Raw genomic sequence first — 16992 nt, forward strand, 5'->3', positions numbered from 1 at the left:
CGTCCCGCCTCGGGGGGGCGGGGCGGCGCGGTGCCGCCTGGGGAAGATGGCGGCGGCTGCGGAGGCGGCGGCGCGGCGGGTGTGGCGGCAGGAGCAGGAGCTGCGCTGGCTGACGGCGGAGGTCGGCCGGCTGAAGGAGCAGGGGGCGCTGAGCAGCCCCGGGGGCGGCAGCCCCGAGCTGCAGCGGCTGCGGGCCGAGAACGAGAAGCTGCGCTACCGCCTCCTGCACCTGCGCCGCAGCCTGGCGGCCGAGCTGGGCCGGGCGGCGCCGGCGGAGTCCCCGGCTGGCGGGCAGGTAGCGCCCGGGGCGGGGGCAGCCCTCCCCGGGGGGGGGGGGGGGGACGCGGGGCCGGCCCTCCCTGGGGTGGGGTGGGGACACAGGGGGCCGGCCCTCCGCGGGGGGGGGTTGGGGGGACACGGGGGGGCCGGCCCTCCCCGGGGGGGGACACGGGGGGCCGGCCCTCCGCGGGGTGGGGGGACACACACGGTTCCTGTCCAGCCCAGTGCCGGGTGCTGGGAGGAGGCCGGGGCGCAGGGCTGCGCTCCATGCGGTCCCTGCTTGCAGAAAGTCTCCAGCGCGAGTCTGGCGGTGGCGGTGAATCAGAATAAAGAGGAAAAGGAAGAAGCAAATGAAGCTGTGAACCGACATCGGGATGATGTAAGTAATAACAGGAGGGGGAGCAGTGTTTGGTAGGTGCAGACACAGTGCTGCAGAGTGAGGTACTCTGCTGCGTTCTGAAATCCAGAGTTTCGAAAGAAGGCTCGCGATAGCACACGTACAGAAAAATCATCGTGTAAGAGCTTCATCTTGCACGTAATTAGTCGGGCTACTTCTGCATTCCTAGATCTCTACTTTCTATGCAACGAACGGATCGCCCCGTTGTGAGGCACGGGTCAGGATGCAGCGGCCCCCAGAGAGCCGCGGTTTGGGCGCAGTTGGGCAGGGTGCGCAGCGGCTGGACGCGCGTACTGGCAGCGCTGGCTCCTGCGATAGGGCTCAGTAACGCGCCGTGCACTGAACTGATGGAACGTCCCACCAGCGCTCGTATCTGGGTGTGATGCGTTGGGTGGACTGACTGCAGCGGGGCTTGCTGGAGCGATTCAAACCTCCAGAATGTCAGCTAAGCGCAAATTCTGGGGCAGGGGTACGGGAAGAGGCTTTCCAAGGTCGGACTAACAAAGGCGTTCAGGCCTGGCTTGATGAAGGTTGGAAGACTGGAAAGCCGCTATGGGATAGTCAGCAAGTTAGATGGGACTGTCCTGTGCATAATTATTTACAAATGCTTTGCCACGTATTAGTGTAAATCCTTGTACAGTGAAATCTGGTCTTGGTTGGAACGTCTGGGGATGCACGAACACTTGCACACTGTGACTGCTTTTATCGTCTTTCTCGTACAAATACGTGTGTGTGTGGTGTCATTTGTTACAGCTGCAGTGTGGGCCAAGCTTCATAGAAGACAGACTGAAGCTTTACGAGGCTCTGAAAAAAGAGCATGATGCTTTGCTGGCTTACAGAGCGGCCAGCCAGAGCAAACCCATCAAAGTTACTCTGACGGATGGAAAGATGGCTGAAGGGGAATCTTGGAAAACCACGCCGTATCAGTTAGCTGTGGGAATTAGGTAACGTGCAGGCTCAAGGAGTTGTACTTAGTTAGTTACAGATTCATCACTGCAAGAGTACATTCCTCTCTTACCTTGTACGTAAAATACATACATCACGGTGAGTGGGTGGTGATTCTCAAGCTGGTTTATTTAGAAAGCATTGAAATTTCAGTTTAATGCAGAAGGAACAGCTGGGTGAGGTTACTGCTCTGAGTCGCGCTGGAGGTTCTGCGCTGGGGCATAATGGTTGCTTCCGATTAATAAACACAGCAATCAGTGAGGCTGCTGGGAATTCCTAGAGACATCCGAAGTTCTGTGAGTTACCAGGTAACAGCAGAAAGTGTTGATAAAAGCAGATGCTCAGTGCTGAAAACAGTTGAATGAAACTTTTGAGACCTTAAGGGTCTGTACCTTAAAAGTAGAAAAGTGTTGAGGATGACCGCAGAAAGAAAAGTTAAAGGTCTTTAGGTGCTATGACATGTGGGTGGGGCCTCACAGAGTTTAGGAGCCTAAATATTTTGGTCTCTTGTCACCATTTGTGTGTTTCAGTCAAGTGTTGGCTTCAAACGCGGTCATTGCCAAAGTGAACGGTGAACTGTGGGACCTGGATCGTCCGCTGGAGGGAGATTGTACTCTGGAGCTGCTTATGTTTGATAATGAAGAAGCCAGAGCTGTGAGTAAACACTCACTGGTTTCTGCTTGATTAAAGGAACTAATGACATGAAACTGATTGCAGCATTATGCTTTTAAAATCTTGAATTTAAAAAAAAAAATTAAAAAAAATCCCTGAAACTATTCAAGTAAATGTATTTGTCATGGTTCAACAAAGATACTAAGTTCCTATGATACAGAGGTGAATACAGTCTTGGTGTTCTTCCCGTCTCTTTTACATAAACCAGTTATTTATCACAGAAGATTGTACAGAATGTCCTGATTCATGTGCGATCTTGAAGTAGTTTGATGTCATCTAAGACGTGTTCTGTGGTTGGACTCTGTTTGAAAGTCAGGCACTGAAAGCAATAGTGAGGCTGGCTTACGCTTTCCTAAAAATTGTGACTCAAATGTGATATTGGACAAGTAACATCTACAACTCCTTGTACTGGCGCTGTGTGTTAGAAACCTAAGTAGGCGTATCTTAGCCAATTAAACTATGAATATATTTAGTGACATACTCAGGATAGTGGGATTCAGTTGTGAGCCTATGTTTAACTTTATGCACTAGAACTAGACTTCATTTTGTCAAAGAATTATTCGGGTGATTGAGCTTGTTTGAGGCATTTCAGGAGCCTGTAACGGCTTCACCCTGTAGCAGTGGCTATGAAGTGCTCCGATTTAATAGGGACTTACAACATAAGACTGGTATTGATGTGCTGGGCTGTTGATTAACAGGACTGTAAAGCACATTACCTGAGATGTCAGAGAGGGGAGTCAATGTACTGTATGTGAGCAATGGTAACTTGGCTGGCTGCATCGCTTTGGGTGCGGTTAGTACTGCACAGACCTTTAACTGACGGGAAACTAACTTGTAAATGAACAAGGTACAATAGGACTAAGGTGATGAAATCATGCAGAGGTATGATCACCTTTCAGACTGAAATACCACAGGGCTTTGTTGCTGTATCTGCCATTATAGTAAACATTTAGCGTACTTCAGAATAAGAACAGAAAATTGTTACACCTCTCACAGAATTTAAGGAACAATTCCAGTGTATTTCCCATCTGCAGATACACCTCTTTTAGTTTTTCTTTTTAGTTACACAATGCCAATGCCCTGTGACTTGCTCATCTCTCTTTATTTGCAGGTTTATTGGCATTCAAGTGCTCATATTCTTGGAGAGGCCATGGAAGGTTATTTTGGGGGCTGCTTATGCTATGGACCACCAATTGAGAACGGATTTTATTACGACATGTACATTGAAGATCGGTAAAATTTCAGCACTTCAGTACTCTTACTGAATCTCAATACTAGAATTATTTTTGTTCAGTCATGTTTCTGCATGTTAAAAGGAAAGTCGTATATCCAGTATGGTTTAAAACGGAGAGGTTAGTCTTCTGTGTATACGTAATACATGTGTCTATTTAAATTCATGAGCAGTGTTGAGACGCCTGCTCCGTAAGACTTGTGGCTGTTTAATGTTCTGTGAAAAAACGTGTAGTGTTGGGGTAAAACTCGCTGAAGTTCCTGGGAGATGTAGGCGACTGTTTCCTTGAAGAATCATGGGAGTTTGGTTTCAGAGTGCCATAGTCACTTGTAGAAATGGCACGTATGCATGTCAGTCCTATAGGTGTTTACTACTTCTCTAATCCTTGTGCACAGCCTTACAATTCTGTTTTTCCCTTGTTTATCTTTCTGTAGTCAGGGCGAATACTGAATCTGCATCAGCTGATAAACTACCTCTTGCAGCTGGGTTGAGCCTTTTTTTTTTTTCCTTCCTTTTTTCTTAAATCATACATACTTTTGAGCTACAGATCTTCCAGACATTTAAATGTTTCTGGAAGACTGTTCTAGGAATGAGTGCAGTGGATTTATTCAGGGTGACACAGTCTGTGTTTCTGAGTATAGTGTCTAAAAGTACAGCTGACTCGAAGAAAGGACTGTGACCAATCACAAGAACGCAGTCCATGTTTTTCAGATTAGACCACTAGAAAGCGGTCACTTCAAAAATGGGAGTAATAATAAATTTGTATTCCTTTTGCCTGTGTCTTTTTGTTTAGAGGTGTATCTAGTAATGAATTCCCACTACTGGAAAACCGCTGTAAAAATATCATAAAAGAGAAGCAGGCTTTTGAAAGGCTGGAAGTCAAAAAGGAGATCCTGTTAGAGATGTTTAAGGTAAATCTTAGGAGTAGCTGTGATTCTGGTACCATGATTTTTGAAATGTAACTTACAAAATATTGCATGTCACTGACTCATCAGAATAGTATCCGTGTAATAAAACAAAGAAAAAGAATAGCATCTTTTCCCCCTCTCCATATCCCTCTCAAGTGTTCAGGATGTTTTCAGGCAGGAATAAAAGCAATTTTTTACTACACAAGAACACCTCAAGCTCAATGAGACGCCATAGAAATTCGCATACAAAATGCATACTTTCATTCTGGCTCACCTGAGAGACAAGCCAAAAAAGACTTTTGTCCTCCATTACTCTTTTTTTACACAGTGTGTATTACCAGCCTCAGTGTTGTATGTTTGAATTGCCTCTCAAAAATGCTTTGAGGTGTTTGGGTGATAATCACTATGCTTAACACAACCCCAAAGAAATTAAGATATTTTTGTCTCTTTGCCCTCTTGTTTTATAACTCTTCTGAAAGAATGTTGAACTTTTACATACATATATGTGATCATGTGATTTTTTTTTTAGTTGTGTGTCTTTTACTGATGCATTTGCATTATTAATACATAATTTTAAAATACAATTGCATTGGCCATTTTATTGATATTTCTGACTTTTCATGTTCCCCCCCACACAGTATAACAAGTTTAAGTGTCGTATCCTTAATGAGAAGGTGAACACACCAACTACCACAATATACAGGTAAAGAAAAATAAGGTAACAGGTATTATGAAATTCTACAGTTAGGTATATTACATTCAAACTGAGAGGAAAAGAAACTCCCCCCCCAGTTTCTGAATACTTGTGTGATTGGAACTTGATTTTGCAGTTAATATTGCTACTTATGTTAAGTCTGATCTTTTCTTTCTCTGCTGGGGCAGCTTAGGTCTCAGTTTGTGGACAAATGGCAAATCCACTTTTCACTCCTTCCTTCAAGTTTCAATAAACAGAGTAAAATAAGTTACTGCCCGTGACATTGAATGTTGGATAATGGGTAAAGCTAACTCTGAGCTCACTGTGGGGTGAGGAACATGTTTGTTCAGTTGCCAGAGATAAAACCAGTTAGTTGGAAGATGGCAAAACCTTTTTTTTTTCCTGTTTGATGTGCATAGTTTGAAGTTTCCTGGTCAACTTTAACAAAGTTTACATATGCAACTATATGTATTGCTGAGTGTGTTACGATGCTCTTATAAAGGAGCAAGTGTGCTATTTACTGGGTGAATATTCTGCTTCAGGTAGAAGGCACAATTATTTATAAGATTGCACTGAATTTGCCAAGTGTTGCATTTGGATACTTACTAGTGTGTTTGAACATGTTGAGCGTTAACGTGTATACCATTACTGAGTGTATTTAGAATGTTGTTGTGAAATAAATGCTTTTTTCTTTTGGTGTATAGATGTGGCCCACTGATTGATCTCTGCAGGGGTCCACATGTGAGACACACTGGAAAAATCAAGGCCCTTAAAATATTTAAGGTCAGTTTAAATGAACTGTGTGTTAAAACTTAACTAAGCTGCGGGTCAGTTGATTTATTTATGCATTTATTTGTCCTTAAGTGATTATGCTAGGGTCCTTTGTATTGTTTTCTTTGCTTACTTGAAAACAGTCCTTCATTTCTTTCCCAGCTCCCATTGTGCAAGTAGAACTACAGACTCTCATCATTCATCTACTTCCAAGGTTTACTGACCCTTGACCATCACAATAGTACTTCAGTGAAAGTGAACAGCATCTCTTTATCAGAGTACGAGTGCAGTAACATGCATGCTTAAGCTGTAATGAAGAGCACTGCAAAAATACTCAGGCTGGTAGTCACTAGATTAGCTGTGGAACTGATTATTCCGTGCACAGTAGAGAAGCGTGCTGCCTAAGCTTTTATGTGGCAGTAGTGTGCTAGGGTCTCCAGCCAGCACTGCACTCTGTAGTACAGATGTCCTAGCTGAAGCCTGCTAGCTGTCACATCTGGGGGGGGGGGGGGGTGCACTTGGTTCTGCAGCAAATGAACATCCAGGATACTCACTGGGTCAGAAAATAGTAATACCTTGTAAGATGGTATCTCTCACGTACAGGAGGTAAAGTGGACCCTGGTAGGTCTTCAGGTGCTGCTGTTGAAAAATGGCATTGCTCACAGGAAAGCCAGAGACAGCGTTTGCAGATGACTCTGGTTATGCAGTTGCTAATTTTGGTAAGCTTATTAGCCTGACCTTACTGGCACATTCATCATAGTTGCTTTAGCTGGCTTTGAGGCTGAAGTTTATGGAACTCTTGAGTTCCAGGGATTAGGTGTTACAGGGTCAAAACAGCTAGGATTGCACTGTGAGAGTGAGTGAGTTCCGCTTCGGCTTCCGTGTTTCACTGCTGCATTATGTTTTGAACATAAGAGCTGCTTTTTTTGAAGGTATAATGTAAGATGATAAAACATGCCGTGATGTGAGTTAAAACAAGGTGCCTAAGTAGAATAAAAGTATGGCTTGACGAGTCACTTCTGATTGTCTTCTGCATTGGTATGCTGACTGAAAGGCAGTGCAAGTATTGTGTTATTAGAAACAAATGCTGGGTGACTGCATAGAATTATTTTCCCAAGGAAAAAAATCATAACATTTGAATGCATTAGTGTTTATTCCTCCTTTCCCTGAGAATATATAGTATTATCTTAAAGTACGGGTTTTTTACATCAGAACTCCTCTACGTATTGGGAAGGAAAAACTGACATGGAAACTCTGCAGAGAATATATGGAATATCTTTTCCTGATAACAAAATGATGAAGGAATGGGAAAAATTCCAGGAAGAAGCCAGAAACCGGGACCATAGGAAAATTGGAAAGGTACACTATTTCATGGTCTACTTCTCTTTTATGCATCTGAAGTAGAACTAATTCTCCTTCATGGTTTGGGGTTCTTTTTCCATTTTTTTAACTGAATGGGAGCCTGTTCTATGAACTTCTTTGTGTCAGTTACATTTTAAGATTCTAATTTTACAAACTCAACTTGTCACTTGGATACAAATGTTAGGAGGAAGTAATGAGGCTGTCCCTCTGTTTAGGGAAGAATATCTTAAACCTTTTAATGTTGTCTTTTCAGAAACTACCTAGAACACTGTATCTTTCATAGAAGAGAGAAATTACTTGAGACTGTATAAATAATATGGTTTGGTCATTTTTTATAGACATAAATAATATAGTAGTTAGGTGTATGTACATGTGGTACTTCAGTTGTGAATATTGTTCATATATTTCTTGACCAGATTTAAATGACGAGATGTAACCCTAAATTGAGTGTAAATCAGAAGACACTGGATTGACGCAGACAAGGACTGTGACCCAATATTGATCACGTTGGCATGCGGTCCCCTAATTGTGTCACCTTTGCTATAGTTTTGTAGAGAAGGTGGAGATACAGGGAGGGTATTTGAGGGAAGGTAAGAAGCTTTGTGGATATTTAAAGGTACCATGGGTAGTGCAGGTGAAAGCAGGGAGACATTTGTTTGAAAAACTTGTGTAACTGAAGGTCAGCATTGTTGGCCAAGAGGACGCAGGCATGAACCTCTCTGCTTACTGGCAGACATGAAAGAAGAGACTGTGAAGGGCCTTCATAAGAAAAGATAATGACTGAGGGTGACTCAGAGGAGGAAGATGCCGATGAGGAATTTATAGAAAACAGTGACAAAGGGAAGAAGTAGAAAAATTATCTTCACAGAAGTGCTCATGCTTATTTCTGTTAACTCATTAAGACTTGAATATTTGTATAGTATTTGTTTGATTACTTACATGACTTTTCAAAAAACCAAATTATCTAGTATCGATCAAACAACTTGCCTAGCGTTTATGTGTCTAATATCTGTGATACGGAAGAGGCTAAAGTTCTCCAAAGATGTGTCAGAGCCACACCGCTGAGCTTCTGTTTTTCAGACAGAATTCCAAAAAAGAATGACTGGCTCACAAGCTTCAGCCATCAACCCTCAGATGTGATGGGTTAATTGCTTTGGTTGCTAAAGGTTAGATTGGTTAAGGTTTCAGGATTTTGAGGAAGTGTGTATTTATGTAGTCACAGAGTCAAGTGGAATTTCTGTGTTAATACAAACTTGTAAGAGTAAGAACTACAGATGAATTAACTACTGTTGCTGAGGACTTGTAGGCTTCTGGAAATCATCTTGTTGCTGTAATAATTTGGTTTTGTGAGCAGATGTCAACATGTGTGAAGTAGTCATGTTCTGCAGTTCCATCTGCACTGGTGTTACAGCATTCTGTTTTTAATTTATCTAGGAGCAAGAACTCTTCTTCTTTCATGATTTGAGTCCTGGAAGCTGTTTTTTCCTCCCTAGAGGTGCCTTTCTTTATAACACACTCATGGATTTCATACGAGTGAGTATAGATACTAATGTAACTCCTAACAACCTTAATATCCATCATTGATCTTAAGTGATAGGTCATTCACAGCACTGAGCTATCCACAGAAAGAGATGCATCTATGTATGTAAACACATACCAGATTTTCACTATGGTTATACAGATCTACCCTCTTTGATAACAGGGCAGAGTAAAGCATTGACCTGTGCTTTTTCCCATTGTGCAAAACCCACATGTGCAGCAGTCCTTTAGTCTCCCAGTAAATCACCATCATAAGAACACAAGCTTTTGCTTGTCAAAAGCTCTGTCACCTTTTAAATGTTGATTTTTGTTTTATAGGAGGAATATCACAGACGTAATTTTACTGAAGTTGTATCTCCAAACATCTTCAACAGTAAACTCTGGGAAGCTTCAGGACACTGGCAGCACTACAGTGAAAATATGTTCTCTTTCGAGATCGAGAAGGAAACCTTTGCTCTGAAACCGATGAATTGTCCAGGACATTGGTGGGTAGTCTCACCTGAAAAACTTCTTATTTTGCTATATTTACCCTTTGTGGGGCTGAGTGGAAATAAATGAAGTGTTAATACATGTTATCATGTATGTTTACAATAGACTACTAAGCAACTAGTGTGTCCAGAGAGCTTCCCTGACACTGTCCCAAAGCCAACCAAATGCAGTTCTTACAGGATGATCTTTCAGTGAGCCTGCACTAAGTGAGCTAGGTTTGTGCATGCTAATACTATTCTGTACCAAGAGTAAATACAAATTATGTTGGCTAGAGATTGGCATCAGATGTGATGTTCCAAAAGAAGGTCCAGATGAGCCAGTCTTAATTGTTAACTGTCAGTGTTTCTTCTAAGTGGTCTTCAGCAATGTGTTCTGATTGCTGCTGCACTTATTCTGTTTGCCTGCCTTTTAGTATGCAGACAACCTGAATGAATAAATACTTTAAAATTTGGTTACTGTCTGTATTGATCTTGTTTTAGTTTCTGTGTTGTCTTAAATTTTCTGTAAGAAGGATAAAAGGAATGTTCTTTCATGTTCCTTCTAGCTTGATGTTTGCCCATCGTCCACGATCCTGGAGGGAAATGCCTCTTAGACTTGCAGATTTTGGAGTCCTTCACCGAAATGAACTCTCTGGGACTTTAAGTGGTTTGACTCGTGTAAGGCGCTTCCAACAAGATGATGCTCACATCTTTTGCACAATAGAACAGGTAAAACAAACAAGCACACCCACCCCAAAACAACAACAAAAAAATGCCAAAAAATTAAAAAAACCCACCTTCCCCACACCCTCCTCCCACCAGTCAACCAAAAAAGGGCCCTTTCCCAGTGCAAATCAGCATCAAACAAGAAAAAAATCCCCCAAATGTTTCCACTCTAGCTTCTTCTATTGCATTGCTTTGTAGCATAATGCTGCTTTTGATGGGGATTTTTGATAGGTTTAGGTACTTCCTTTTTACTCATCTGATATTGCTTATTTCTTAACCTGCAATATTGCTGAAGTCAATAGGCTGTGGAACTTAGCGTCTCTGATACAAGTACCTCAGCTAGCAATGCCATAATTTGTATTACTACTTCCTCTCTTTGAAATTGATGTGTCTCTTATACCAAAAGAAGAAAACAATCTTACTTGAGGGACATTATTGATTGTGCATTATGTAATATTACCTGTATAGTTTTTCCCTTTAGAAAAATACATTGGGCAACTAAATCCCAAAGATAAAATCTTTTGCATTTCCCCCTGCAAAGAAAAAAGTTGTTGACCCCATTTTTTTTCCATAGTAATGCTGAATTAACACTTCTACTTTGTCAGTCATGCCACAGATTTTAGGGGAGGTGTATGAATAAACTGATGTACTCTTGTCAATTCTGACTCATGCAATTTGGCTCCAGAAGCCCAGGCTTAACAAGAACATTACTCTTCCCTCCATGCTTTGAAGCCAAAACACCTCAGTTCTCTTTTCACCCGCTATGTAGATTTGGCTTTGGAGGATGTAATTTTCATGTGATTTTTTTTTTTTGCTTGTTTTTATTTAATGGACTCGTTCTGGTTATGATGAATTCAGTAATTGATGATGAATTACATTTTTAGGTAAGGAAATTTTAACTAACATATTTTGTTTAAGATTGAAGAAGAAATGAAGGGCTGTCTTGATTTCTTGAAGTCAGTGTATGCTGTCTTTGGTTTTACCTTTCAACTACATCTTTCTACAAGACCAGAAAATTACCTAGGAGAGTTAGAGGTCTGGGATCATGCAGAAAAGGTAATCCATTTAAAAGCAAACAAACAAACAAAACCCTTAATACTTGTATTTGCAGAGGTGCATATTTAATCAAGTTCTTTCATGTTGAATAGTGAAACTGCTTAAATCAGATGCTAAATGTTGTCCTTAATGGAAATGTTTGTTGGAAAATGTCACAATAAATGTGAAGTTTCTATATAAACCAAGAACTTTCTGATTCTTACTTAGCTCCTTATCTTGAACTGATTTGATTTTTATTAATCTTTTTTTCTGATGAATCACCACATTTGTACAAGGAACTACTCTTATTTCAAGATTTATTATAAATGACTAAATGGTTGAATAGTAGGAGTCAAGCTGTCTCTTGACTCCATTTGTATTTCAAAGAGAAATGCTTTAACTTACAGTAATGAAAGGCCCTGCTATACCTTTGTTTAATTATTCTCTCATTTTTATGATTAGCAACTTGAAAACAGCTTGAATGACTTTGGAGAGCAGTGGAATTTGAATCCAGGAGATGGAGCGTTTTATGGCCCTAAGGTTAGTGAATCAGCATTTTCATACAACTTTGGAATGGATGAGCACATAGACATTATGGAGGCAAACTATATTTAGTAACTGTTATTTTGCTTCACAGATTGATATTAAAATTAAAGATGCTATTGGCAGGTACCATCAGTGTGCTACTATCCAACTTGACTTCCAGCTACCCATTCGATTTAATCTTACATATGTTGGGTGAGTGGCTAAGCTAAATACCTTCCCCTTTAAATTAAATACTTTTTTAAAAATGATTGCTTTTTTATCTGTAATTCCCATTGAACTGAGATGTATTAATGCTCTTTTGCTCACTTAACAAACAATTAGCCTGTATATCAGGAGCCTGGTTAGGAGGGGGAACATCCCTGGTGGGCAGAGGCCTGAGTCATGAACTTGAAGATACTTCTTCAGTGTAATGATAGGTTACTTTAATTGGAAGTGCTGCTGATTGCAGGAAAATTTCATCATCTATCTCGCCTGCCAGTTCTGAAAACAACTGGTCATATATAATGCTAAAGAAAACTCAATTTTCACTTAGCGTAGTCACTGTGTCTCCTTTGAAGACGTTGCATACAAATTCAGACGTGGCTTAAGAAGCTAGCATGTTTGTAGCAAGTACTTCACATCCTTTTTCTCAGATGAAGTTAGTGAACTTTGAACATAAACCAAACGCGAACAGTTTTTAGTGAAAATCTCATTTTGGCTTCCAGCTAGCAAGAGGGATATTTATCCACTGAGTGAATTGGTCTTGTTCTATGGTAGATGTCATAGATATCTTTGGCAGGTGATAATACTGTTACGAGCAGCAGCTGGCTTATTTTTAAATCACAGGATTATAATTTAAGAAAAGAAATTAACAGTAAGGGCAGGTAAGGTCCTGTGCAACAAAATAAAAGCAAGACATAGCAGAAAAGAGAGCAAGGAAGAACACAGAATAGTAAGATGCACAGAAGTGAAGCAGAGTCAGTTGAGTATTGTTTCAAACTGAGGCGTTTGTCCCTGTGCCACTAGCTACAGGCATTATTATTTTAAGTCACTCTGATAATTCAGTATTCTTTTAAAAGCCCAGTTTACTTCTATTTTCAATAAATCAGTAGGTTTTGCCCACGTATAAATAACTGAATTTTGTATTTCCGTGAAAAGTAGAATCAAAAATATAAGTAGGATTATCTGTGTGTAAGCTAAGAGAATTTTCTTTTTCTTTTCTTTTTTTTTTAATTTTACTTACCCTTTTTCAGTAAGGATGGCGATGATAAGAAAAGGCCAGTGATTATTCACAGGGCTATCTTGGGATCTGTGGAGAGAATGATAGCTATTCTAGCAGAAAATTACGGAGGAAAATGGTATGTGGCAAACGTAGTTCTAAGAAATGTTGATAACAGACAATGCATATTCTCCCTAATGTCCCTTATAATGCAAAATAATATCCCTAGAATTTGCTCAAAATTAGTAGGTAAGACTACAAGAAAAGAAATCTGATTTTATGGTCTCAATTGTATGATATTCTTTTATTAATAGTTCATTATTAGAAATTAAATTTAATGAGATTGCAGGGGAAATTATAGCAGAAATAATAATATAGCAGAAATAAGAGTTGTAATTGAATGTATATGTGCTGCATTATTGGGTTTTTTCTTAAAAATCATGCTTTTTATACTGGGAAGATGTTAGACATATCTAGAGCAATTATTTATACAGACATAAAGTAGCCCTAATGTGATTTTTTTTTTTTCTTTTCACTTGTAAAATACATTGTTTCATCTCAAATAAGTGCTGAAGATATTTCTTCATTAATGTATTTAAAGTATTAAGGAAGAGTTAATTCTTACCTTCAGCCACCTATGTCTGACTGTCCGTCTTGCACGATAATATATTATAAATAAAAGTGAAAATTATGTGGAAAAAATAAAATTCTGTTTAAAATTGTGTAGTCAGAAAGTGAACAAAAGATCAAAGCTCTGTGTATGTGATTTTACTGGAATCAATGTTTGCTATTTTATGTGAATATAAAATACTACCCAACATCTTTAGCTAACAAATATTTTTATGAAGTAAAGAAACTTATTGAGGAACATGAGTATGGATATGAATGCAAATGTAAAATGCACGTTTATTTCATGTTTTTCTCGTCCTGCTTGCCAGGCCGTTCTGGCTGTCTCCACGGCAGGTCATGGTTGTGCCTGTGGGACCTACTTGTGAGGAGTATGCCCAGCAGGTGAGAGCAGAGCCTTCCTTTTTATAGTAGCAAGCAATTTTAACAGCTCCTGAAGGAAGTACTTGTCCTAGAACAAAGGATGAATGCTTTAATAATTTTAGAGACATACCTGGGGTGGAGAAGTAAATTTTTCTGTGTAGTCTAAAATTTCTATAAGCCTGAGAAAGGGATATGTAACTAAGTGTTTTAGGTTCTGTTATGTACATACTTCACTAATTATTAAAGGAAAAATCGTCCTGGATGACAAACCTTATATAATAATGTTTCATTACAGAATTACCTGCTTAAAGTAGGGGCAGAGCCGGTTCCTTCCATTCCCCAGCATGTATATTCTTGACTACATTACATTTGACCATGGTTGTTTTTACCCCTCTGCCCTGCTTTTCTTTTAATACAAGCGTAAAGTGCTTTTGTCCCTTTGCCTCTTTCTCCTTTCTCTGACTGAGGAAACATTTTTGACATTCAGCAGTGTAGCTGTCTGAGGAGATCAGCAAATACTTGATACAGATGTTACCTTATTTTGTCTTCCAGCTGGAGCCCTGCTAGGCCCTTAAGTGTGTGTGTAGCTTTCTTCAAATAACTTCATTGACGTTCCTTAGAATGATTCACAAGAGCAAAATTGTGCATGTACATGAGTTAATTATTGGAAGAGATCAGGGATTACAGCATGTAAAATTTGTTGTTTAATATATACTGTAATATTAAGCAAGAGTGTTTTGGTTTTCTTTTTAGGTTTGCAGAGAATTTTTTGAAGCAGGATTTATGTCAGATGTGGATCTAGATCATAGTTGCACATTAAACAAGAAAATTAGGAATGCACAGCTGGCCCGGTATAACTTTATCTTAGGTAATAGCAGCATCACATTTCTGAATATCATTTAAGTTTTAATGTTGGCATAGAGTTTGTCTAGACCCTAATTTTGTGATGTAGGTAGTCAGTTTAATATTGTGTGTGATATGCCTTGCAGTGGTTGGAGAAAAAGAGAAAGCAAATAACGCTGTCAACGTGCGAACAAGAGACAACAAGGTTCACGGAGAGATTTCGGTATCTTCTGCTATTGAAAAACTCAAGGAACTTAAGAGTTCACATACTCCAAATGCAGAGGAAGAATTCTGATGTTGCAGTCCAGAAAAAAATTTACTAGCTGCCCATGCAAAAATGGTGTTTCTTTCCTCCTGTGCAGCACTGATGCTCATCTGAGAGAATTTTCAGTTAATGGGTATGCAAAATAAGCAATGTAGCAATGTTGGTGCTCCAGAAATAGCATGAGAAGATGGATGCAACAGCCAACTCCTTTGGCAGCCCCACGGGATTCCAATCTGGGAGAGTTGCAGAATGCTTAGTTCTAAAGTCCTACACCTCTGCTAAAATATGTTGGTTTTGCTGTGGAAATAAATTAGAGCTGCACAAAGTCAAGGAACAGGAGGTTGGGAAGGGTACTGGCAGCTGCTGCTGCAATTGCTGAGCTACCTCAGTCACATAGCAGTTGCAGAGCTGATGTGACTTGGAATCCAAAGCTTGGCAGTTTGTAGGTGCATCAGGAGCATTTTGGTTTAGTTTTTTTTCTAATGCCAGATTATGTAAAAAATTTTTGTTTCGTTTGGGGGGTGGAGGATGGGAATAGCTTGATGCTTTTTAAACTTATGCTCGCAGGCTACGAATACATTGGTGTCTTTGTTGGAAATCTCAGTGAAACAAGGCACTGACTGAGCTGGTGTGATAACTGGTTGCTGTAAAGGTGACTGCCAAGAATGAAGTTGAATTACTCACCATATCTGTGTGTGGAAAGTGTTTTATTTTTTCCTGTGTCAACTGTTGATTTGGCTTTTTTCTAAAAATTTTGAGAAAAAGCTTCCATGTGTAATTTACTGCTGTATTTGCTTGGGGTACTGAGAATGCCAAAAAAGGTGCAGATGACAATCTTAATTTTAAAACACAGCATGTTGAAATTAAATTGGCCATATTTATCTGACTTAATGCTTACAAATTATTGTAAATTCACTGTTGCAGGCAATTGAATTGGATTATTTTGAGATTAATTTCTACCATGATTTTTTTAATTTTATATGCTGGTTTTTAGTCAAGGCTTAGATAGCATTAAAGATAATTGAGTAACGTATAAACTATGCAATTGTAGTTGTGATTTCAGTACCACTGAAACGAAGCAGAAAATACTATTTAGTGCTTAGATGTTACACGAACACAAAGCGAGTGTTTTACTTCTGCCTGACAGTTGTACAGACTTGTGTTGTCAGCCTTTTTTTGTTAGTTTGGTTTTGTGTATGTTTTTACAAACTGATTATCCCCCACTTCTAAAAGAAAAAAACACCCACCAAATAACAAAAAATGGAAGGAACAAGTGCTGGGAAAACCTTCTGTTCCACTTTACAGAATTAACAGGGGTGGTGGTGGGTGATTTTGATTTATATTTATGAATAATGTGTTTTATATATAAAATATATTTTTTATGGACTACAGCCTACATGACGCATGTGTGATGTATTCAGACTGCAGAATTAAAACCTTTGGGCTTTTTTTCAGTGAATTTCAAGGTTTTGCAAATAAAAGACTAACTTTTTAGCATACATCTATCTATGCTGTTGCCACTTAAGTTTCTGAATGACCTGCAGCAATGAGAGAGGTCATTGAGGATATAGATTTAAAAAATAATATAAATTACATTTGTGTACAGGGAGAAATACATAGAGATGGACAGACAGGCAAAGGAAGGACGGAGGTGAGAAAGCGGCGTCCGTGGTCGGTGGCCTGGGGAGGTGGACAACTGCGCGATGAGTGACACTGCAAAAGATTTACCAGAAGCGGCGTTGCGTTCCCTCAGTGCCCGAGCGGAGCTGCTGGCGAGCGGGAAGCGCCAGAGGCCGTCACGGGCTGACCGAACTAGTTTCTCCGTCTGGGCGGCCGGCCGGTGGTGGGGTCGCCTCCCTTCAGGAGTGTCCCCTCCTCATGGGTGTCCCTCACCTCCCTCAGCGTCTCCTTCCTCTTAGGGATCCCCCCTTGTCCTCAGCGGTGTCCTTCCCCTCAGGAGTCTCCTTGCTCCCAGCATCCCTTTCCTCTCAGGGGTCCCCCTTTCCCGCAGCGTTCCTTTCCCTCAGGGGTGTCCTTCCCTCAGGGGTCGTCCCCGTCCCTTCCCTCCATGTCCTCAGGTGTGTCCTTCCCCTCTGAGGCCACCTCCTTGTCCTCAGCGTCCCT

At 40.4% G+C, this 16992-nt stretch overlaps 1 protein-coding gene across 3 annotated transcripts; it reads left to right on the plus strand.

Moving 5' to 3' along the window:
- The first annotated feature begins 25 nt into the window (after nucleotides 1-25).
- On the plus strand, nucleotides 26-16371 carry LOC130152788 (threonine--tRNA ligase 1, cytoplasmic-like). Of its 3 annotated transcripts, none has more exons than XM_056346864.1 (19): nucleotides 26-295; nucleotides 500-658; nucleotides 1430-1620; nucleotides 2152-2275; nucleotides 3405-3526; nucleotides 4318-4435; nucleotides 5071-5135; nucleotides 5831-5909; nucleotides 7110-7256; nucleotides 8694-8792; nucleotides 9117-9283; nucleotides 9832-9994; nucleotides 10910-11047; nucleotides 11489-11566; nucleotides 11664-11764; nucleotides 12805-12909; nucleotides 13709-13781; nucleotides 14514-14628; nucleotides 14750-16371. In XM_056346864.1, exons 1-19 carry the CDS (start codon nucleotides 47-49, stop codon nucleotides 14896-14898), a joined length of 2442 nt encoding a protein of 813 aa, XP_056202839.1. In that variant the 5' UTR covers nucleotides 26-46; the 3' UTR covers nucleotides 14899-16371. The 3 variants fall into 3 exon arrangements, with proteins under 3 accessions (XP_056202839.1, XP_056202840.1, XP_056202841.1); XM_056346865.1 differs by having other exon boundaries at nucleotides 566-658; XM_056346866.1 differs by lacking the exon at nucleotides 14514-14628.
- Nucleotides 16372-16992: the final 621 nt, after the last annotated feature.

This window comes from Falco biarmicus, chromosome 7 (genome assembly GCF_023638135.1).
Source record: "Falco biarmicus isolate bFalBia1 chromosome 7, bFalBia1.pri, whole genome shotgun sequence".
Lineage (NCBI taxonomy): Eukaryota > Metazoa > Chordata > Aves > Falconiformes > Falconidae > Falco > Falco biarmicus.

Excerpts from the sequence above, each read along its gene's own strand:
- LOC130152788 (XM_056346864.1), top strand. The coding sequence starts at position 47 with ATGGCGGCGGCTGCGGAGGCGGCGGCGCGGCGGGTGTGGCGGCAGGAG. Across the intron at positions 2,276-3,404 it reads ATAATGAAGAAGCCAGAGCT|GTTTATTGGCATTCAAGTGC; the intron begins GTGAGTAAACAC and ends CTTTATTTGCAG. Across the intron at positions 14,629-14,749 it reads CCGGTATAACTTTATCTTAG|TGGTTGGAGAAAAAGAGAAA; the intron begins GTAATAGCAGCA and ends TATGCCTTGCAG.